This window comes from Myripristis murdjan, chromosome 1 (assembly GCF_902150065.1).
Source record: "Myripristis murdjan chromosome 1, fMyrMur1.1, whole genome shotgun sequence".
NCBI lineage: Eukaryota > Metazoa > Chordata > Actinopteri > Holocentriformes > Holocentridae > Myripristis > Myripristis murdjan.
The window spans coordinates 13,113,400-13,136,793 of NC_043980.1; the positions used below are offsets into that span (position 1 = coordinate 13,113,400).

Below are 23,394 nucleotides of genomic sequence, written 5' to 3' on the forward strand. Positions count from 1 at the left end.
ATGGTTCTTGAGCCTCCTGGCCAAGAGCAACTCATTCCATTTTGTTTTAAGGCCATCTTTTTTTCCCCTCCTCCTTCCTAAAGTGGTTTTCGGGACTGCTCTGCTGCAGTCTTACCCTTTCTTTGACATGCTAGGGGCCTCAACGCCTGCCAATAAAATAAATAGCAGCTGACTTGATTATACAGGGATAGACTGGCGAAACACTGCACCCGTTTAGTTTGGAAGCCCAAATAGAACAGGCCTTTTTCACCCCACTGAACCAGAGAGCCCGAGTCCACAGCGAGTGTTGGAATAAGTGGGTGGCTATGTCCTGCTACCTTCAAGGGCCCCTCCTTCCTTTATATACCAATTCAGGCATCTCGGTATGCCGCCTTTGTTTAGCCAACGGCAGCCTCGTCACTCCACCCCCAGAGGTGGACAGTAGCTTCTTTTAGAGAAGCCCCTGCTGGCTCAGCGTCTCCTTGAATGAAAATGAGGGCCGGTGTCCTGTCGGAGGGTGAGATGGATTATGTTTTTACGAGGCCCACCCAGGTGTCCCACCACCAACACCACAGTGAGGCCGGGGGAGCGGTCAGAACTGGAGCACTGACCGGGGCTCAGCCTCCCCTTTGCTGAGATTGTTTTTTATAGATGTCTCCACTTTATTAGATGGCTGGCCCCAGATAGAGGGAGAGCGAAATGGGATTGACATGTGATAAAGGTCATGAGTCACGCTCCTTGGCCCATTCAGTGCCCAGGACGCAACCGTGCACACAGCGTTTTCCCGCCCTTAACCTCATTGGTACTAAAATTGCAAAACTGCAAAACCAGTGTTGTACAAGGCTGCACTTTGGCCAAGTAAACACTAACTCAGAACTGCGGCTGGAGTCTGCTTTTATCAGAGGATCATTTGTAACTCTGAGAAACCCAGCTTCCGTGCAATGTTGACAGAAACCAGACTACAAGTTTTTTTTTTTTTTTTTTTTTTAACAAATGTTATTTCTTTCCACCACCTCCAAGCATGAGGCAGGGTGGCAGTGCCAGTAGTTTGGGGGGGAAGTTCCCAGTTGTGGTTTGCAGCGGACCAGGACACCTGGGGGGAATCTACCTTCAACAGTCAAGGTGTCTCTAGGTGGCAGACGGTGTTCATGCTTCACTGTGAGAGAGAGGGAGGGAAGCAGACAATGCTTTGACAATTGGAGAAAATAAAAGCGCATGATATTGAAGATAATGGGGAAAAGTTAGAGAATACCATAGAAGTGAAGGTCTGAAAGGTTAGATGTGGAGAGAAATGTATAATAGAGGAGGGCAGAAAGAACACACCATCGACTTATCTGTCCAGTTAAGCTAGCCGGAGGCGCCAGCAGTCCTTACACACTCTCCTTTGTATATTTCTCTCTCTCTCTCTCTTCCTGCCTGGGGTTTATCTCCCTCTTTTAGTCTTTGCCGGTGGCAATATTAACCAAAGGTCTGGTCAAAGGCCCAGCCTATCCACATGTCTGGATCACATTTACTCAGGCCTTAGGGCTCTGTGTTCTGAGAGCAGAGAGGACGGTCAGAGCTGCAGTGGGAATTTCTTACAAAACTCCCCAGTTTGGCAGTTGAGGGCGATTTGAGATTCGTGGGGCTGGGGAATTCCCTACAGGAGTTTTCCTCTCTTTCTTTTATCTGTCTTGGTCTCTATCGCTCGCCTGTAGCGTTGTCAAAGCAATGTACAAGAAAAGTCACAATGCCCCCATGTCCCATTGACAGTAAACAGCTGTCATACACCCAAAGATAATTAATCTTTACAGAAAAACACCGCAGGATGAGCTCTGTTCAATACCACATTTCTAGTAAAAGATGAACGATGCTGACATGACTTTTATCTTCTTTGTGTTCCTGTCCCTTCCCTCATGTCATCCATACGTGCCCTGTTGATCTTTCTCTGCGTCCTCAACTTATTTCTCTTCTCTTTTTCCACCCCTCTTCTCCTCCATTCCTTCTTGATCTTGCCCCCTCTCTCAATTTCACACTCCTGCACTTCCAGTCGTCCGAGCCAGTTGAAGGAGCAGGGGGGTCCCGGGGGTCCCCAGCAGGTTCTGTCCCCGGCCCAGCTGCCTGAGGAGGCTGAGTGCCTGACGGTGCCCAAATACAAGAGAGACCTGGTGCAGAAGCTGAAGATCCTGCGCCAGGAGCTGTCACAGCAGCAACCCCAGGCCGGCCACTGCCGCATCGAGGTCTGCCGCGAGGAAATCTTTGAGGTAAAAACACAAAAATACGGACACGAAATTAGAGAAAATGACAAAAGAAACAGAAGTGCTACCCGCAGAAGAAAGCATGGATGGACACTTTCAGTTATTTCACAGACCGTGCATCTGAATTTTTTTTTACATATCAATTTAGGAATACATGTGCTCCTTTGGAGGAAAAAAATTCTCTCTAGAGCCTTGTGTTGACGTGCATTCTGATATGCATAAGCGTGCAAGGGCCTGGGGGCTGTCTGAGATACACAGGGCAATCTTATCTAAAATTTCAGATGTGCTGTAAGGTAGCCATAAAAGGGAATATCTCATGGGCTGTTGAAAAAGGGTAGTTGGGGAAATGAGCACAGCTGCAAACAAACACTTGCACACACATAATTTAATGCGCAATCACAAAAAATTTGGGATGATTTTTTTAGATGTTTCTAAATAAGCATGATGCACATTGCCATAAAATATGTTACATTCCTGGAATTTATGAATTGTCCTGCAGAGGATCAAGTGTAAGCATGCAATATTTAAACATCCATACAAACAATGGCAGCACATTCACAAACCCAGATCTGTGCACTTTACTGGCATTTTTTCACCCCATTTACAGTCTGCACCAGAAAAGGGCCTGGGGCAGCGCAGAACCAATACTCAGAACTGCTTTACGATTTCCAGGGAAATGCAGACCAGAAAGGCCCTCACAACATCACAAAACTCCCTCGTTTTTCCTTTTTCTTCTCCTCCTCTGTCTCTCCTTTTTCTCTTGCTCTTCCAATCATTTGTTCTACCAAAGCAAGGCATTCTTTCTGGATGATTTCAGCAGTTAAAGAGCAGGGGGAAGGGGAGGCGAGGGAGGGTGGGAAGGAGCGGGTGAGGAAAGGAGCTAAGGCAGCAGTGGCAAGTATTCAGGGCCAGACATAACTTCATAACTACAAGTTGAGCAATGAAAAATATGACTTCATCCCCCTTCGCGACGTGACAGCTGTGAGAGGGGAAAGCTAAGTGTGAAAAACCAGCCCTGCGGATCGACTTGAGGTTTTCATACAGGAACCAGTGCTGCAGTTTGCCACTGGCTCTGCGTCTCTCAGTCTGTCTGTCTGCGTCTGTCTGCCTGCATGCAAATGCAAGCCGGTGCAAATAATGCCTCACAAAGGAAATCTGCAATAACTACTTTCTGTGTGTTTTAAAGGTCAGAGCTCATAGCTTTTATTTACATTTAATATTGAGAAAATGTATAGCCACTAATGCTATTAAATAGCTCACAATTCATGCCAATACCCATAATTTTTTGGGGGAGGACATGAGGAAAAAGCTTTATTTTCATTTTCACCGACAATCTAGGTACTGATCTTTATAATGGTTGGCCAGTGTAGAAGTGCATGTGGTTCTATCTCTAGATATGGGTTGGCACCAACATGAACTTTCGGTCATGTTTCTGTTTGAGTGTTTGCATGTGCATCTTCACACCTTTGCAAGAAGCTAACGTATGACTAACACAAACATAACATCACACCCGGCGTGATTGCCATCGTTGATGCAGGTTAATGGCGCTCTGGATACTTTCATGAGCCATGTGTGAGACGCTTGAGGTTTTCATGTCTGCCAGGAGCAACAGCTCAGCAGCTGGCAAGACACTTCTCTATCTCGGCTGTGTGGCAGATGAGGCACCACCTGTATCCTTAAGTGTCCTTAACCATAGAGCCTTGGAACATTATTTAAAATGTGTGTGTGCTGTAATACCAGCTAATAGCCCTCCCCTCTGCAGCCCAGCTCCCTGTCATGCTTTCACAGTTGCAGCGGTGCTGTTGCTGTGGCAGGAGATTGTTTACTGTGGCACGGCTTCTGAGTCCTGGACTCCTCAGAGAGGAGAGACGGAGGGAGAAGGCCCTTACGTAATGAAAAAGAGAAAACACACCCGGCTGAGTTGCTGTAGTTGTGAGGACCGCTACTGAATACACTCATTCCCCAACACACAACCCTGACTTTAACCAGCACCGCTACATGCCTGACCATAACCCTTACCATGGCCTCAGCCCTAACCAAAATACTTGAGTTTTTTGAGAGATTTCCAGCATCTTTGCTCTCTTTTGACAGCATCTGGTCCTCATAAGAATAGAAGCACAAGCGTACTGACACTCACACACTTGGCCAGACAGCGCTGTTTTGGTGTATTCCTACAAATTTCTTCCCAGGCACCATGAGTAACCTGCTCTCCCAGGAGGTGTTTGTGGGTCAGACATAACAGCAACAGGTTTTCAGAGTAGAAATTACACACTTGTTCTCTCTCTCTCACACACACACACGCACTCATACACACAAACACTAAGCAAACCTCCAAAGGTCCAACTAACTATCTTTCTTTTCTATAAAGATAAACATGCAACCTCTTGTTTTGAGTTGTAGACGTCAGTTTTGTAACACTGCAGCTGTCCCTGTGTGTTGAGCGGTATAATAATAATCATGCTGTGTGTGTTGTGTTTTATTGTAGGAGTCATACCGCCAGGTGATGAAGATGCGGCCCAAGGATCTGTGGAAGAGACTGATGGTCAAATTCAGAGGAGAAGAGGGACTGGACTATGGAGGGGTGGCCAGGTACTTTTACATGTTTCTCTATGGGTGTAAATTAGCATAGTGGCAAGTTAATGTTACTTTTTGTTAATTGTTTGAACATTAGTTAAGCACTTTCTCACTGTGCATCTATGGGAAATCTCTGCCTGCCTGCCTGTGTGTGTGTGTGTGTGTGTGTGTGTGTTAGGGAGTGGTTATACCTGCTGTCCCATGAGATGCTGAACCCCTACTATGGCCTGTTCCAGTACTCCAGAGATGACATCTACACTCTGCAGATTAACCCAGACTCTGCTGTCAATCCAGTAAGAATTATTTAGTTTGGTAATTTATTCATTCATTGATTTATCCTTTATTCGATTTATTTATTCATTATTTTGTCAGATAGTGAGCTGTGACACCTGCACAGACAGAAATATGTGCTGCCTCATTTGCAAGGAGGCTTCCTTGCAGATGATCTAGAGCTATGAACCTACAAAAGGGACGGTCTAAATATAGTGTAGAAATAAATGAGGCAAGGCTGTCATCACTTCCTCAAAAGAATATCTGCCATTTTGTTACGTCTTAACATAAACTGCAATCGAATTTAACAGTTAAAAGAAAAAAGTTTCTCAGAAATTCGTGTGAATGTGTCATAATTTACTTAGATATCTGCAGATGCATGAGGGAAAAAAAAGTTAATAAGATGACAAAAATTGCATCCAGCCACTCGATGCCTTCACGTGATACAGTGTAAACCAAGTTTACCAAGTCATTGTTTTTTAATGCGATCTCAGCTCTGTGTTGGTCAGCTGCCTTCATCTTGTCTATGGAGAATACAGTTATGTTCACTAATACAGCTTATGGCATTTTTCATTCATACATACATACATAGAACCACTGCTTACGTAACAATTTGTTTTATTATTAAATGCCTGCGTGTGTGATGTGTCAGGCTCATAAATCATTTAGACAATATATTGTGTAGGGCAGCAGTCTATGTAACAGCAATCAATGAAGATCCCACACATAATACAACTTTTAATCCATTTTAATAATGGCCTAGTGCTCGATATAGAACAGGAAAGATTTGTAGGAAGTGATTTTCTGAAGTGCTGTACATCATGATGAAATCTGATAGTGTCCAAATTTAGAAGAGTGACTGACTGACCTGAATTTGCCCGTCTGATGTTGGCATTACGGTAACAATGAATCCCATGACATCGACCTAGACGGGTTTAGGCTGTGGCAGGGCAGACACATAACGTGCTGCAGTCCTCTGAGCGCGCTGTTATCTCATTGAAAACTGATACGTACCTCAGCGTTTTGGAATGAAAGGCTCCACTTTTAATATCCCGCTGTTTAATCTTCAGGAGCACCTGTCGTATTTCCACTTCGTGGGTCGTATCATGGGCATGGCGGTTTTCCACGGCCACTACATAGACGGAGGCTTCACCCTGCCCTTCTACAAACAGCTGCTGGGAAAACCCATCACCCTGGACGACATGGAGTCTGTCGACCCCGACCTCCACAACAGCCTCGTCTGGATCCTGTAAGAGACACCCATCTACCCGTCCGGCCTTATTTTAAGTAGCGCAACATAAGGAGAGACACCTGTCATTTCCCCATGTGCACAAGGGATGGAAAAGAAAATGTAGGAGTACATAAAATACATAAATAGTTGTATCAAAGGACAGGAGCGAGTGTCTGCGTTGACACACACACACATACTTGCCCAGTCTGTCCTCATAAAACTAAACCTATTTTATTGATCCTGGCGCCCTCTGCTGTCAGTTCAGATGAAACATTAATAAAAAAGTCTGACCTCAGAAAATATGAATTCATGCTGGCTCAGTTCCTCCTCTCTGAATGTGTCAGAAATAGAGATGATAAAACTGTTTTAGAGGACCGGTGTTTTCCACATGCGGAGGCTACATCAGCCTTGTCTTGATAGGAGTTCATCGTTTTATCCACCGTTTAAGCCTGTTAGGTGGCGTTAGGTGGTTTTCTGCTGAATCATCACTGCCCTTCGCTTCCAGTCTACGGAAGTCAGGGATTGGACGCAGTATAAAATGCATGAAAACACAACCATCGGACCAATTTTTGAGAATAAACACAGTTAACAAGCATTCATCCTTTAACTATGTAGCTGCATTCTATTAGGATGCTGGATGCTGTTTTCTCTCTTGGGGACAGTTGCATGCTAAAAATAACATTCAGGTTGAAAGAGAAATACCAAAGTACAAGTTTTTGTTGATGCTAAGAGCTGCTTCCTGCTGTTTTACACCGTTCTGTATTTCTTTTCTCTCCCCTCCACCCCCCTCAGGGACAATGACATCACCGGCGTCCTGGACCACACCTTCTGCGTAGAGCACAATGCCTACGGTGAAATCATCCAGCATGAGCTCAAGCCCAACGGAAAGAGCGTCCCTGTCACAGAGGACACCAAGAAGGAGTATGTCAGGTAATGGAGAAGCACACACACACACACACACACACACGCACACACACAGATAGACACAGTAAGGGTTCATCAGACAGACAGCAGTGTGATAAAATGAGAACAAAATTTTCACAATATGATATAAGGCATGGTTAAAGAAATCATACTGAAAAGAGCCTTTAAAGATTAACTAGCCTATATTGAGCTCGTATCATAATATTTAAGTCCTGATTTCAAATACATTGAAGATAACATGGATCACTATGAACAAGAGATGGGATGGTATAAAAATGAAAAATTACGCTTGTCATGACCAAATATTTTTTGCTCAGGTTTTGGTATTATTTTGGTGTTAAAATGTGGTGTCAATGTTAATCACTAATATTGATATGACACTGCTCTCTGTATATTCATTTAGCAGCAGTGTGCCACCACAGCAAGGAAATAACCATCACTGCAGGAGAAAATGGGAAAATAAGACAATTATTATAATTTCGTCTTGCTGTTGACTAAAATTAAAATAAACATGATCCAAATAATGACATGTAATTATTAAAATATGATTAGACATTTATAGCACTATAACTTAAAGCTGAAACATAACTTGGATCCAAGCAGCAACAGATTTGGGACTAAACAGGAGTTATCACGTAAAGCACAGCAGTTAAAAAGAATTACAGAGGAAACACTGAATGATTTCAGTTAACGCTAAAATTTGACTGTTTTGCATTGAAAGTCACAGCTTTAATTTTCAACAGTATGAAGTGTTTGTGTTAATAACAACCAGTGCCATATATTAACATATTAAATGCACCACAGAAGCATATATATTATGGATGAATAGTGCCGTCTGCACCGTTTGCACGTGGCAAATAAGAGAAAAAGGCAGCTAAAAGAAAACACTTCCCTCCGGTGTTGCTGCTGACTGTCATATCAGCTGATCTAATCAAAATGTTTTGTGGGAACCTATGGAAATCTTTATTGCCGACTCATCTGCTGTGCAGTGACCTGACAGACCTGCCCTGTGATTTCTCTCTCTCTCTGTGTCTCTGACTCTCTCTCTCTCTCTCTCTCTTGGCGTTTTCTCCTCAGGTTGTATGTGAACTGGCGTTTCCTGCATGGCATCGAGGCTCAGTTCCTGGCCCTGCAGAAAGGCTTCAATGAGGTTATCCCTCAGCACCTGCTCAAAGCTTTCGATGAGAAGGAACTGGAGGTACAGAAGACAATATCATTCCCTCATTATGGGATTTTCTGCCTAAAAGTCTATTTCTTTCTTTTTTTTTTTTTATCCCGTGCATGAGCAAAAAGACAAACACATATTTTTATATTTGTTTATTTACACAAAAAAGTTATGGTTTCAAAATGTACCACTAGATAAAGAAGAATCCTTTAATTACTGCACATAATGCACATCATGAACCTAAGTATGATTCCACATTTCCACCATGTGATGGCACTCTACTCACACCAGGAATGCACATCATTTAGAGAGTTTGTTACGATGAAAATGTACTGAGACTCACCTCCACCCATGTGCAAATAAAAACAAAAAATTTAAATAACGAGTAAATTAGTTTTTTTGAACCAATGTATGCCTCAAGTTTATTGGTGTATTAGGATCTCTGTTAGCTGAGCGCACATGCAGCAGCTATTCTTCATATTCTTCACGTCGAATCTCAAGTTCCTTCTCTCCCCTTCCTCCGCCTCCTCCTCCTCCTCCAGCTGATTGTGTGTGGCCTCGGCAAAATCGACATCTCGGACTGGAAGTCCAACACCCGTCTGAAGCACTGCACCCCCGACAGCAACATCGTCAAGTGGTTCTGGAAAGCCGTGGAGTCGTACGACGAGGAGAGGAGGGCGCGGCTCCTGCAGTTTGTCACCGGATCATCCAGAGTCCCGCTGCAGGGCTTCAAGGCTTTACAGGGTACGCTTCTGTGTGTGTGTGTGTGTGTGTGTGTGTGTGTGTGTGTGTGTGTGTGTGTGTGTGTGTGTGTGGAGTCTGCATGATCTTCCCGTGTCTGTGGGGTATTCCTCTGGGAGCTCCGGTTTCCTCCCACAGTCCAAAGACGTGCAGGTCAGGTGGACTGGAGATACTAAAGGTGTGAATGTGTGTGTCTGTCTGTCCTGTGATGGACTGGCCGCCTGTTTCCTCGCCTTCTGCCCGCTGAGCTCTGAGATGGACTCCAGCACCCCAACGACCCTGACTAGGATAAGCAGCTTGGAAAATGAATGAGTGATGAATGAAATTACAATATCCAAATCGCAGGAGCTGCAATTTTTTGATTAATGTAAAATAACATAACATTATAAATGAAGAGATACAGTCTCAAACCAAAGGAAACATGTTTGTTTGGTACATTCCCCAGCAGAAATCACAAGGTGTGTTGTTTTTGCCAAAAAACTCTGATGCAAAAAGTAGGACTCTCAGTGAAATCGTGAATCATATCATGATTACAGCATCTGTCAAAATAATAACTTAATGATTTTAACACATCATCATCAAGTTTATTATCACTAATTAAATGATTGCATGCATGTTTTTAAATTGGTTCAAATGATGCATTCAAAATGTCTGTGAGTTTGAAAGGCGCATCAGTAGTGTGGAAGTTTGAGAGTGTGTTAGTTTTGGGGTGTATGTGTAAAGCGTGTGTGTGTGTGTGTGTGTGTGTGTGTGCCTGTTGCACAGTTCAGATTGTGTTTTCAGCCCCTGTGGTTTTCTCAATAAAAATTCACCACAGATTTCATGAGCGTGTTTAAGTGTGAAATGCTGGCTATAGTGAAATTATGGGCTCCAAAGTGTCTAATGAATCCTGTGTGTGTGTGTGTGTGTGTGTGTGTGTGTGTGTGTGTGTGTGTGTGTGTGTGTGTGTGTGTGTGTGTGTGTGTGTGTGTGTGTGTGTGTGTGTGTGTGTTTTGCCTGCAGGTGCAGCGGGGCCCAGGCTCTTCACCATTCATCAGATAGACGCCAACACCAACAACTTGCCCAAAGCCCATACCTGGTGTGTGTTATACACACATGCACACACTCCTGCACATTTGCCCCAACACACACAGTACATACACACTTAAATGCACACGCACACATACACACACACACAAACTAAAACAAAATCTGAACTCATCTACTCCTGTTTTTATTTTCTTAACCAGTTTGATTCATATGGCTAACCTGTCTCTCTCTCTTTGTCTTTCTCTCTCTCTCTCACGCACACACACACACACACACACACACACACACACACACACACACACACACACTCGCTCTTTCTCTTCCTCTCTCTCAGCTTCAACCGGATCGACATTCCTCCCTACGAGAGCTACGACAAGCTATATGACAAGCTGCTGACGGCTATCGAAGAGACCTGTGGCTTCGCAGTGGAATGAGAGTCACATTGGCAGAGAGTGTGTGTGTGTGTGTGTACGTGTGTACGTGTGTACGTGCGTGTTACTACGTGTGCAAAGCAGCAAGACTGTCTCAGAATATATTAGCGTCACGGTGTGGCTGCGACGTGCCGACTCGCCCGGTCGGTCCGACGGCACGGCAGCCTGCAGTCTTCCTCTCCTCCCGCCGCTCTCCACGTTCTTCCCTTCTCCACACCGCGCTCCGTTTCAGCTGCTGCTACACGCCCGAAGGTCGCTTACCCAGAATCCCCCTCTGTCGCAGTGTGGCGTCGGCTCTCTTTTACCTGTCATCTTGCTTTTTTTTATCTTTTCTTTTGCTTGTTAGTGTAGCTTATGTGAGTGTAACGGTGAAATCCAGAGAGCAAGTTGAGTAAAGAGCCGCGACGTTTTGTCTCATCGTTGTGAATAAATGGCTCACCTTCCAATCAGGAGCAGAGAAGGAGATGATGGAGGCCCCTTTGTGTGGGAATGACCGACACTTTTGCACGGTCATTTCGCTTTCAATCCAGTCAGTTCAGGAAGTGGATTATGTCTGCAGCTCGACACCCGACCCAGTTAAAAGGTTTTCATTATTATTTGGTAGCAAAGAGTTGCATGTGTGACTTGCGTTTGGGATTTGATTGCGTTGAGCCCAGTCCTGCTACTGAATCGCGTACATGTAACCTACAGGTAGCCATATCTTGCCCATAGTAGCCGTTCTAACCTCAACCAGTGAACCCTCGGACCCTCACACCACGCAGCTGGTGCACTTCATCCTGTGGGAGCGCCACGGACTCACGTCATACCTCAGTGTAACGCTTTGATATCAGAAGAGTTTCCTTCCAAAATGCTATATATCCATTTTAGGGGAAAGATGATACTCGTTATTCATTTTTTAAAACGTTTTCAATGCATCTTCAAAAACTGTATAGCCCGTAATTTTAGAATGCAAAGTCCTACAACTGCTTTTACGACAACAATGCTTTTACTTTACTGCGAGGGGCCACTTTGTTACTGTGGATGTCATATTATTTAAATATTGGATATGGAGAGTCATTTTGAAATGGAACTCTTGACATCAGCACCCTAGGGAGTCTCTTGGACTTTGGTCTGATGTTCTCTGGCATTTTTGTAAAAAACTAAAAAAAAAACAAACAAAAAAAAAAGTGTGGCGGGGATGCTTGGTAACGAACAGCAGCCTCTTGTGAAGGAGAAAGCATCAGTCATTTTCTAAAAATCACTGCACAGTGCGGCCACTGCTTTGGTAAACGTGTGTGTGTGATTCTGTACCTGTTTAAAAGTGTGCAGCAAGAAGTGCACGTGTGTGTGCGCGCGCACGTGAGGGCAGGCATTTTATAGATAACACGACGACTCCCCCCTTTATCCTCTCGTAGCACCGTATCGTCTCCCAGGCGCTGCAGAGCCGACTTGAACCTCACCGTTACAGGCCCGGTTCACTTCACACAACTCTCACTCACACACACATTTGTCTCGAGCACAGTCACAGATGTGTGTGTGTGTTTTTATCCAGCACACGTCCACACAGCTCATACGTGGAAAAAAAGGGCACAAATGTCCAAGGGACCAGGCTTGATAAATGCTATTCATGAGAGATATCTGTTTTCAGAGTGACATCTGTTTAAAAAAGGCAGAAGTGTTTTTCTCTCTGTCTCTTGCCACTTCAGAGCACTTTACAAACCAAGCGGCGACGGCAGGAGGTGCTTTCTTCATGTTTGATTAAAAATGACCGTAAATGTACCGTGTTTTATTTGCAACCATACCAACTGCATTAGAAATACAGAATAAAAAGTATCTATATACCTGTAATTTTTGAGTATATATATCTATATATAGATATAGATATATATATATGTATATGTACAAATACATAGCTATTTTGTATATTGCTGCTTGTTCTTTCTGTTCAATTTACATGGAAGCATGTCGGTGTCTGTCACAGACCTCTTTGCATTCTCAGGTGAAGTCGTCCTTTGTCTTTTGTTATTTTTTATTTTTATTTTTTTTTTATTTTACATTTATCAGGCTAGTATGTGAAGAGGAGGAAAACCAGTGTGAATGGACTTTAAAGGAAACTGTAGTTCAAAGTCCCTCCCTTTAAAACCCAGGACGGAGAGCAAAACCTCTCAGTTGAAAACGAGATTTCTCTTTGCGTCGATTACTTTCACTTTTTAACAAACACACCCTCACAGGCGATCATGGGTTGTCAACCACATTGGCTGCTCCAGGGAGCTGTAGTTTGAAAACCAAGACGACACACTTAATTTAATACAGACATGGCACATTGGAGCCCCAAAACTTTGAGGTAATGTTGCCCGTTTGCAAGATTATGGACTGAAATCTGCTGATACCTCGGATCCTCAAAGATAAAAAATGTTGGAGGTTGACTGCTGTTGAACTCCTGGGTGCTGCAAAATACTCACACAAATGAAGTTTTGCTTTAAACACACACACACACACACACACACACACACATACACACATACACAGAGGCTACAGTTATGAGCATTTCCCTCTGTCACTAAAGCCTCCATCCAAAGCCCCTGCATGAATGAATGCATAAAAAAGAGAAAAAAAGCCTATTTATTTGCAGATTATAAGTTTCCTCTTAGCAACATGTATGTCAATTTGCAAAGGTCTGTTAAATGTTTTGATGTTTTTTTTGTTTTGTTTTGTTTTGTTTTTAATATTGCCTGCTGTCAATAGCAATCGAGTGCAACCATGAACAGTTTGTTACCTGATAACTCAGAAAAACCATGTTTATTTGTATTATTTTTTAGTGTAGCCTACCTTTTTTGGGGGGGTTAACGGCTCAGAGCCTCCTCACGAGTCAAAACGGAGCAACACACTTCCTTAAGATGGCGCTCTTTTGTTTATACAGTATAGAGAATCATATTAATACAGTTATCTGTGGATCACAATCAGCAACCTTTGATTTTTTTTTTTTTAACTTTAATAACCTGAGTCAGAAACGGAGTAGAAATGCATTAAGAAGTTTTATTTTTTTTTTTTTGCACACGTTATGCATACTTGGGTTCCAAGTTATAATCAGAAACTTCCTTCTATTTACCAAATAGTTAATGGACTGATTGATCGTTTATGTAGATATTATACTGTATATATACACAAACTCTTCGATATGCACACACAGTATCCACAGTATCCTTGTCCAGTGCACACACACAGTCTGCTTCTGCTTTTTGTTCTTTATTTTATTTTATTCTATTTTTTCCCCCCATCAAGTTCTCTGGCTGGTTCAGTCTTCAGTGAAGAAGTTAACGGAGGGTTAGTGACTTTGTCTGGGAGCTTTTTTTTTTTTTTTTTTTTTTTTTTTTTTTTTGAACATGTATAAATCCCCAGTCTAGCAACCAAAGTGTATATCCCAGATAATTTTAGCATTTTTTAAAGAGTGAAGGTCTATGATGTCGGGTGAATTTTAGTCTAAATCTTGGAAATTTATGTGAAAATGGCCAAATGAGGACCAGATCTGGCCAAAACCCTGTTCGCTGTGCTCGTTAATGCACACAGTGTAATATTCAGCACACCTCTTGTTGCTTTTGGTTTATTTTATTTTATTCTATTTTATTTTTTTGGTTCGGTCAGCTCAGCTCCACACAGTGGTGTTATCACCTTTAACAAACTCTTTTCTGTCCACTTCCGCTTTTATGTACGAATTTACAGTTTTATATGTAAATTCTTGTGACTTATGATTGAACTGCAAAAACAAAAACTGACAAAAAAAAACAAACAAACAAAACCAACAACCTAATATTTTCTAACGTCATACCATCATGTTTTATTTCCTATCCGTTTTGTATTTATTATTACAGTATTTGTGTTCATAGTTTTTCACATCGGCTGCTCTGTGAGCTTGTAACTGACACCTGTACATAAGGACAATAAAAAAGCAGATTAATAAAGTTCTTGTACCCTTGCAGAAAGCTGAGCAATAAAACTATGCTGTTTGGACCTCACAGCATTATGTTTTATAGAGCCGCTGCCATCACTGCCTCTTCTTTTGTCGTCTCCTTTTTCCTTCCACTCAGGGTAAACACTCAGAGGAAAAAAGTTTAATTTAAATGAGCTGTGTAGTCTACATGGTGATGTCTAACCCTAACTCTGTTGGTTTAAACCCTTTTAATTAACCAATAACTTAACACCGTAAAGTTACAACCAACCACAAATCACAGAACTCACATCAAGACTTCAGTCGTTGTTGGTGTTGAAACCACAGAGGAAGTGTGTGTGTGTGTGTGTGTGTGTGTGTGTGTGTTTTACAGAAGTGACAGATGCTCATTGTAGTTCACTAAAAGCTGCGCAGCGGGTGTTCTCATATAAAGGACATTTATGTTCTTTTATTTTATTTTCCCACTTAGTAATTTTATTCCCAATTTTATGCACAGGAGGAGAAGGCACTGTGCTGATGGTAGTGAAATATCTGCCTTAGTGACATCTGATCTTTTATTGGGTGGCTGATTAAACCCCAGCTCTAGTCTTAAAAAAAAAAAAAAAAAAAAAAAAAAAAATGGAGAGAGCAGCTTTGTTTCAGGCTGTCCAAATGGAAGATGTGCTCCTATTTTCACTCCTGGCTGGTGGTGATGGCTCAGTGTTGGGCTGGACCAGAGCTTTTCCCCATGGAATAACACCTTGATGTTTGGGAAAAATCAAAAATATAAAGTCAAAAGTCAGCTCTAGAATGAACTACAAAAATAAATGTATCTACATAATGTATCTATAAATCTATAATTTATGATTCCCTTTAGCTGGGAATCATAAATTATAGATTTATCTATAAATTCCTCTATAAATTATAGATTTATAGAGGAATTTACAGCCTCATTCATTCATTGATTGAAAAAAAAAAAACTGGAAAGACTTCTGCAAAGGAAACACTTGTACCACCTGTACACCTGTTTTGTTTGTTTGTTTGTTTGTTTTTTCAAACTTTTATCAAACCGTTTTAACAAATCTTGACAAAATATAATGGCATTGAACAATAAAAATACACATCTTTTTCAGACAGCAGACAAGCAACAAATAACAGATATGGATGGAATATGGGGAATAAATTACAAAATAAACATAAATAAATAAATAAAAATATAGTCTACAAGTTTAAATTCCTCAGTTAAATCACATGATCCTTCACTTTCAGTGCAATTGGAAACTAAAAAAAAATTGGCTCTTAATTTCTTTCTTAATTCTTCAATTTTGGAAAAAAGAATGTAAAATTGTAATTCTGTTTGATATAATTCCTCGACAAATGCTGTCCGGGTTGTTGGTGTTGGGCAGTTTTCAGATTAGGGAGAGCAAGTCCACTCCCCAAAAGCTGAGGAAGAGACAGATTAATATCACAAATCAGTCAAATCAAACTTTGAACAACAATCCTCACATGGGATAATGTTTCCAGTAGGCCTACTGTCCAATAAGTGACAACAACACAGACCATACCCCTCTCTCCAGCCAATCCTTGTAAAATAAAGATTTGTTCCTAAATACCTCACACCTGATACTCCACACATTATTTTTCAATATGAAAACACCTATTGATGAAATGTGGGTAACTTAACAGGGAGGTTTTTTTTTTTTTTTTTTTTAAGTCGTAATCCCATCTAAGGAGGAGGTTGATGCATCCAGGTGTCATGAAAATTTGACAGGAGCTGGTTTCATTTTTCAGTGTGAACATCAACCCTCCATCCTCATGCTCTGTAACCATGATACGGTGTCTTTTTATTTCTCCAGATATAATTCAAATCTGCCTGGTTCATAGCTTTTAGTGCACTTTTGGGAACACGTGCACCTCCTCGCGCCTCCACGTGCATCATATTTGGCGCGCCGGGATTGATTTCCGGGTCAAAGCAAATGGGACAGAGAAGAGGAGGAGGAGGCACGAAAATATAAGGATAAAAAAAAAAACTCACCGTCTTGATAAATTAACAACCGGGAAGGAAAACACACTAATGGATTTTTTCCCTTTTAAATGTCGGGTAGGCCAGCTGGTAGGAGTGTTTTAACAAGTTTTATGACGCATTTTTCCGTCTCCTCTCTCACAAACTTATAGTTAAAGGAGCCGTGTGAAGGATTTAGAGTGACATGTTGGCACAAGCGGGAGATAATATTCAAAAGTAGTTTTTTTTAACTAACGTATAATCATGTGGAAATAGGAAAGTTTGTGTTATCTTTGGTGGAGAGGGAGGGCTTTGCAGCGACACGGTGGCCGGGTCCTGCTCCGTGTGCGCCTCCATGTTTCCTCTCCGGCGGCCGAACGGAGGGGCTCTAGCTTTGAACCGGCGTTTGGTCTTGGGAGAACTTTTATAGAGTTAAAGGTGTTTTTATAAATGGAGGATCATACTTATTACATCGGGCTACACAGAGCAAGCAAGCGGGAAGCGTCTCCGTCCAGGAGGAGTCAGCTGGTGGAGGCCAAGCGGGTGAGGGACCAGGAGCGGCAGAAAACTCGGGTGAACATCGGGGCGGCCTTCCCCCGGTGGAGGGCGCTGAGGAGGGACAAGCGTCTCAACAGCGACACCGAGGTGGCCTGTTTCCTGCTGGACAGGTAAGATAGTCTACCTGTGTGAATCAAATAAGTGGTGTGTGTGTGTGTGTGTGTGTGTGTGTGTGTGTGTGTGTGTGTGTGTGTGTGTGTGTGTGTGTGTGTGTGTGTGTGTGTGTGTTTTGATTTAGCCAGAACAAGCACCCAAGTCAGTAGCTGTCAAATGTGGGTACGCGCGCCCCTAGAGGTCTGTCAGAGAACTGCAGGGGGTGTGTGACGATGATGATGATGATGATGATTATTATTATATTTTTAATGATCTACAAGCATCATTTTAGTCCCCATAATGTGTGGAATATCAGGTATGAGATATTTAGGAATAAATCTCTATTTTACAAGGATTGGCTAGAAAAGGGAATATGGGCTGTGTTATTGTCACTTATTGGACGATGCTGGAAACGTTATCCCATATGAGAATTTTTGTTCCAAGTATGATTTGGGTGCCTGAAAACGGTATGAAAATGTTATCACAATCTATAACTGTGATGTCTGTGAGGTAAATCTGTCTCTTCCTGAGCTTTTGGTGGGTGGACTCGCTCTCGCTAATCTGAAAACTGCCCAACTGCCCACAATCCGGATACCATTTGTTAAGAAATTATATGTTTTTGTCAATCAGAATTTCAATTCTACAATAGTTTTCCAAACTTGAAGCTGTGAAATTAAGAGCATTTTTTTTTTTAAGTTTCCAGCTGCACCTCAAGTGAAGGAGGTCCATTTTAAAACTCCTGCTGTAATATTTATCCTTCATTTGGTCTGGATCATAACAGTTGCTTCTTTTTGTGATGAACAAACTGAAACAACAGGACATTTATTTTATGATTGTACATTTACTGTAGTACCTTTTGGGAAGATGTACATTCCTGGTTATTTCCTAAATTTGACAATTTTTTTTTTTTTTTCGATCACGTGACTTAGTAATTGAATTAAATTAACCAATCAGAGCCAGGGGGCGTGTCTGCCGGAGTGTCAATCACTGCTGCGCCTCTGCTCCCCTGGAGGATAAACCACATCCAGCAAAGAGAAAACTCCCTATCCCTCCACTGCCAACCACAGCCTATACAATAAAGACAAGTACTTACAAGAAGACCAAGCAAGAAAAGCAAACATTAAGGGAAAAATTAGACCGAAACAAAACCAGGATAAACATCTCTGTGCTTGACAATTTTAATTCTGAAATATGCCAGCAAGCCTTCTCTCCTTTCCTCTCTCGTTTCAGACACATTTTAGGGACTGAGACATCCTTAAATTTGTTGAGGAAGCATAAAATAGGGACATGAAAAACACTCATTGTTCTGATAAAACTATTGACTAGGGAAGAAAACACACCAATGGATTTTTTTTCCAGTATTGCTTCCTCCTCTTTCATTTATATTGTTGGCAAATGACCATGGTATAAGTGGGATAGTCAACTCGTAGATGTGTGTTAAATGAGTCCGGACACATCCATATATTTACTTAAGATTGGGCATAAATGAGCCTTAATGGCCTTCTGAGTAGAAATTGAAGTCTCTCATTCTGTGTTTGGATTGATGATGATGGTGGTGGAGAGCTCTGTCCAAAATCTCCTGTGGGCGTTCAGTTGGGATGAGATCTAGTGACTCTTTTGTGAGTGTAAATGCTTTCAGGGCAATAATGCGGCTTGTCCACCTCCTGCTGTATCAGTACCAGACATTAGACAGTCAGGCCTGCTGTTGTCCTGGTTCACTGTGTGCGGTTACCTAACAGGCGTTTTTCACGTTTTACTTCTGCAGTTATCATAGTGCTAATCCTTCACAAAACACACCTCAGCAGTCAAGCAGAAACTCTTCAGCCACGCCAAGGTAAGCAGACTCGCAACATTTTTTTGGTCTTCAGTGTAATAGGTACTATCATCACTAATGGCTGCATTTTTGAAAAATAAGTTCCATGAAATCTTGTGTGTTGTCTGCATATCTTTAGGGGGCGTGCTTTTAGTCTACAGCCATTTGCAGAGGGATTATTGACGGGACTTGGACTTCAAAACGGAGCTGGCTCTTCAGTCCATCATGCTGCTGCTGTCCAGTCATTTGTAAATGGAACGGTAAACTGTATTTTAATTAACTGGACTGTCTTTCTGGCTGATGTCTTTGGGCCTTTTCACACCTGAAAGTCTTAGCCAAGGTCTCTGTTTTTGTTACGCTGTATACATTCAGTCCAGTCTGTTTTGGTTTTCCATTGCATATTCGCAAGCACACTGAAGAGCTTGATCACCTGTGTGGGCTGCATCTCCCTGTGATTGGTTTGTTTGTTATTACGGCATTAATACCAGCAGCACCAACTTCAAGCACCATTATTCAAACTAGTGCAAATTCACTACAAGGCTCCTACTTTGTCTCAGAAATCTACCTGAGAATATCGACTTTGTTCCCTTTAAAGAGACAGGGTTTATTTTAATGTCACTTGAATTAGTCCAGAGGTCGACACAAAGGTCGATCCAGCACGTCCTACAAATCTCATTTATTTTACAGCACGTTATATAATATATGTGTTATACAAAACAAAATACTGAATAAAGTATTTCTGATTTACGATGTTACTACTTCCTCTGAGTGTACGTGTAGAGTTGATGACTTTGTTTAAGCTCCTCCTGCTGCAGATGTTTATTGTTGCACCCTCCTCCTCCCCTAGAACGAATGTTACCGCCTGTATTTTACTGCTGTCACTAAACTGTGTGCTGTCGTCTCTCTGTGTCATGTCCCACTTCCAGAACCAGAGAAAAAGAGACATTGGTTGCCAAAATATCATGAGACAAGACAACTGGACAATGACAGACACAGACTTGGAAAATCAAAAAAATAAAGGTCAGTCCCTCTCGCATCAGCTCATAAGTTCTTCTGCTGCAAAGTATTTTTGACCGTTACTTGGAAATATTTTTTTACAGATCAAAATGGAGTTGACTCCAGGCAGTGTGACCCAGTGCAACAGAGCGACGCGAGCGCTCGAGAAGCTCGGGAGTGTCTCAGCACCTCGACAGGTGTAGATGACGGACAGTACCTGTTGGATCTGGAGAGGTATGTTGGTGTGAAAACCACAAATCAGGATGCACTTTGTAACACCAATTTTTCAAGCCTTGTGAATTTTGACTCGTAACCTCTGCCCTCATTAAGATTCACTTCCTAATCCTCATCCTCACTCATATTATCTAGCCTAAAGCTTTTAGGTTGACTAATTATGTCCAAAATCTGCCGATTTCTTTCAGTTACCCAGTGACCACAGTGTGTAACAGGCGAGGGTGTAACTCATTACATTTACTCATGTTTTTGTAAATGTAACTGTAATTGAGCTTTTTCATTCAGTAATTTTGCTTAAGTTAGGGCTGCATTCTCCAAGCCCAAAACATCTCTCCTTGACAATAAAATTCTGTTAAATATGTAACTGATGGTTAATTATTTTTATAAGTCACAAAGGCAAGCTAACTGAGATTGGGCATTGCCCTAACTTAAATGCATTTTGCTGATGTTTTGTACTTGGTGACATTTTAAATCCTATCCACAGCAGCGTTCAAATTTTTTTCACTAAACATCACAAACTGGACAAATTGTGGAGCCTTCCACAGTGAAGAATTTAGTCAGCAAAGAAGAGAAAAATATTTGGGCTATAATTTGTTAGTTCACATTATATTTTTCCATGTACGATCTTCCCAAGTTAAAGTTTGAAACTTGTGCTCTCACCTTGGAATTGCATTGAAAAGATTGCCTCTAACAAAGTTGTCCCAAAAAAGTAACTCATTAACATTTACTCAGAGTACATCTGAAATAAGTAGCTTTACTTCTGCTTCAGTAAAATATCAGCAAAGTAACTAGACTTCCAGAAAAGTAGTGGTTTCTAGGACTTTCCCACCAAATTTCAATACCAAATTTCACCCCCGTATCCCACATTCTTTCCATTTCATCCTCCATTTATAAATCCTCGGCTCTCACTGAAGGAAACCACACGAGTGCTGCTTATCTGACTTGCTCCTTGCATCTTTTCCGCACTGTTTCAGCCCGACTCAGCACGTTGTTGATGAAGAGTGCATCCTCCAGCTGTTCAGGAGTTGCCTCGAGTGCAACAAACAGTGCACAGTCAGGAAGCGGGTGAGAGGACTGCGGCTCGTGGTGTACCAGGCCTGCTACTACTGTCACTGCCGCTGTAAATGGTCCAGCCAGCCAGAGGGCGAGGACAACTAGACGTGCAGGAAAGACGCAGCACCCGGACAGACCACCCAAAGTGATGCCGCCCCAGCAGGGAGCCGAGCTGACGAAGCGTTGCTGCATTTCAGCCGGTAACACATCCAGAATGACATTCCACCTGACATCAGTTGTGTTGGAAACGAGTTTAACGGGAAATATAATGATCACCTCATGTTTGAACACAAAGTGCAATCGGTGGCAGGAACTGTATCCTCGTTGAGACTCTGATATTAACTACCTCCACCCATGTTGTTTCTGTTTATCCACTGAGATGTGTTGTTTGGAACAACATTTTTCTACCTCACTTACCTCAATCAGTATTTCTTGATTTCATAATTGCACCTTGGATCTGAATTTGAGGCATATTTCACTCAAGAACATTGTTTTGGGCAGACTTGATATCGCTCTGTGGCAGTGATTGTACCTTTTTATTGTTCCAGTAGCAAGCAATATACCTGACACTACAGAGTTTATTTTTATATGCTTTCATAAATCTTATAAGAAAATAAAATGCAAAAAAGTTATCGGTGTAAGTCTGTTACTGTGATCCATTTACAGTATTTTAGTGAGAGGTCAGTGAGCCCATATGTTTAATAGGAGATGTGCATGAAGGTCATCTATAATTAGATTAGATAATGCACAATATTGCTCAACACTGCAATCTTTGTGATGCTGTTGTTGATGTAGTAGTGTTTAGAAACTAATGGCGCAGTCACAAGTCTGATTATCAGCGCCCGCTGGTGACAAGAAACCACAACACCAGGTTAGTAAACAATAATATAAAGTAAGATAATAAGAAATAATAAGAAAAATAATATGCAGCACAGTTTAAACAGTAAGGAAGCCATCTCTTTTAACAGAAGGGGAAAACGTCATTTAATTGTATCCAGTTTGCAAGAGAGAAATTTTTCATCTAGTTGCTATAAAAACACAAAGATTGCACAGCAGCTCACTTTAAAAACATTCTTAAAATGGTTAAATTCACAAAAAAAAAAAAATAAAAAAAATAAAAAAAACATGGAGAAGCCAGCCTGGTCCAAAGTGTTGGTAATTGTTTTTAGCTGCAAAGGAAAGACGAAGAGGAGGAAGAGTTGGGTAACAGCTGTGTGTACAGTTCATTCAAAAATTATAATTTGTGCATCAATTACTCACCCTTGGGGAAACCTGAATATATGTTGAAAAGAGCAGAAGGTCCTGGCTTCACATAGAAGGGAGAGGGGGAGTAATCTGACACGCAAATAATTTGGGGTGAAGTATTCCTTTACTAATCCTGTTCCTGACAAAAGCCCTATCACAAAAATGTGAATGTGTGAATGAATCCATATTTAGATTGCATGGCATAAAAAACTGATGGAGCAGTTTGGTACATGAAATTAATCAAATCCTTGTACTTAGTACAGCACAGCAGGAAACACATTCAAATGCTGACAGTTCTTTAATTCACTTTGATCTCTCTCTCTCTCTCTCTCTCTCTCTCTCTCTCTCTCTCTCTCACACACACACACACACACACACACACACACACTGACACACACACACACACACACACTGACAGAGGCCACCATGCAAGGTGCCAAGCTGCCCATCAAGAGTGGTTAGGGGTTCAGTGCCTTGCTCAAGGACACTTTGACATGCTCTCTGGAGGAATTAGGAATTTCTGCTTTTAGTCAGTAAAACACACCTCTGCACCTCTCAGGTCAGTGTCAAATACTTTATGGCCCTTCTCATATAAAACTACAACCGCAACTTTAGTCTTGTGCAGCGTGTGGTACGATTTTTTTTTCTAGGATGGCGAAGGCATGACCTAATTGACCAGCATTCATCCCTTGCCTTCATTTCTTGCACCTTTCCCTTTCTCTTAATCTTATCCACAACCAATTTATACTCAGCCTTAACCTGTAAGTCAAAATGACCTATAAAATTTTAGAACAAGAACTCTGCCATCCTTGGAAAAAGAAATACAGCCTACTTTACTTACTGTTTCCCTCCGCCCTCGCCACCACGTAGTAAGCGGCACACAGGCACCGACAAATGGAGCGCACCCCGTGTGTC

The 23,394-nt window shown here is 41.9% G+C and overlaps 2 protein-coding genes across 3 annotated transcripts in view; both read left to right on the forward strand.

The window, feature by feature from the left end:
* Window positions 1-14,592, forward strand: part of LOC115367861 (E3 ubiquitin-protein ligase SMURF2) — a 90,511-nt gene extending 75,919 nt beyond the window's left edge. For both annotated transcript variants that reach the window (XM_030063824.1, XM_030063831.1), the window contains exons 12-20: window positions 2,009-2,222; window positions 4,702-4,805; window positions 4,969-5,083; window positions 6,131-6,309; window positions 7,084-7,221; window positions 8,293-8,413; window positions 8,923-9,124; window positions 10,124-10,199; window positions 10,485-14,592. In XM_030063824.1, the coding sequence (XP_029919684.1) occupies window positions 2,009-2,222; window positions 4,702-4,805; window positions 4,969-5,083; window positions 6,131-6,309; window positions 7,084-7,221; window positions 8,293-8,413; window positions 8,923-9,124; window positions 10,124-10,199; window positions 10,485-10,584 (1,249 nt within the window). In that variant the 3' untranslated portion in view covers window positions 10,585-14,592. The remainder of the gene's footprint in view (window positions 1-2,008; window positions 2,223-4,701; window positions 4,806-4,968; window positions 5,084-6,130; window positions 6,310-7,083; window positions 7,222-8,292; window positions 8,414-8,922; window positions 9,125-10,123; window positions 10,200-10,484) is intronic.
* A 1,844-nt stretch (window positions 14,593-16,436) lies between these two features.
* LOC115359125 (uncharacterized) lies at window positions 16,437-21,866 on the forward strand. Its single transcript, XM_030051470.1, has 6 exons — window positions 16,437-17,155; window positions 18,904-18,972; window positions 19,091-19,211; window positions 19,878-19,971; window positions 20,052-20,181; window positions 21,156-21,866. The coding sequence occupies exons 1-6, from the start codon at window positions 16,938-16,940 to the stop codon at window positions 21,337-21,339; spliced, it is 816 nt and encodes a 271-aa protein (XP_029907330.1). The 5' UTR covers window positions 16,437-16,937; the 3' UTR covers window positions 21,340-21,866.
* The last annotated feature ends 1,528 nt before the right edge of the window (window positions 21,867-23,394 follow it).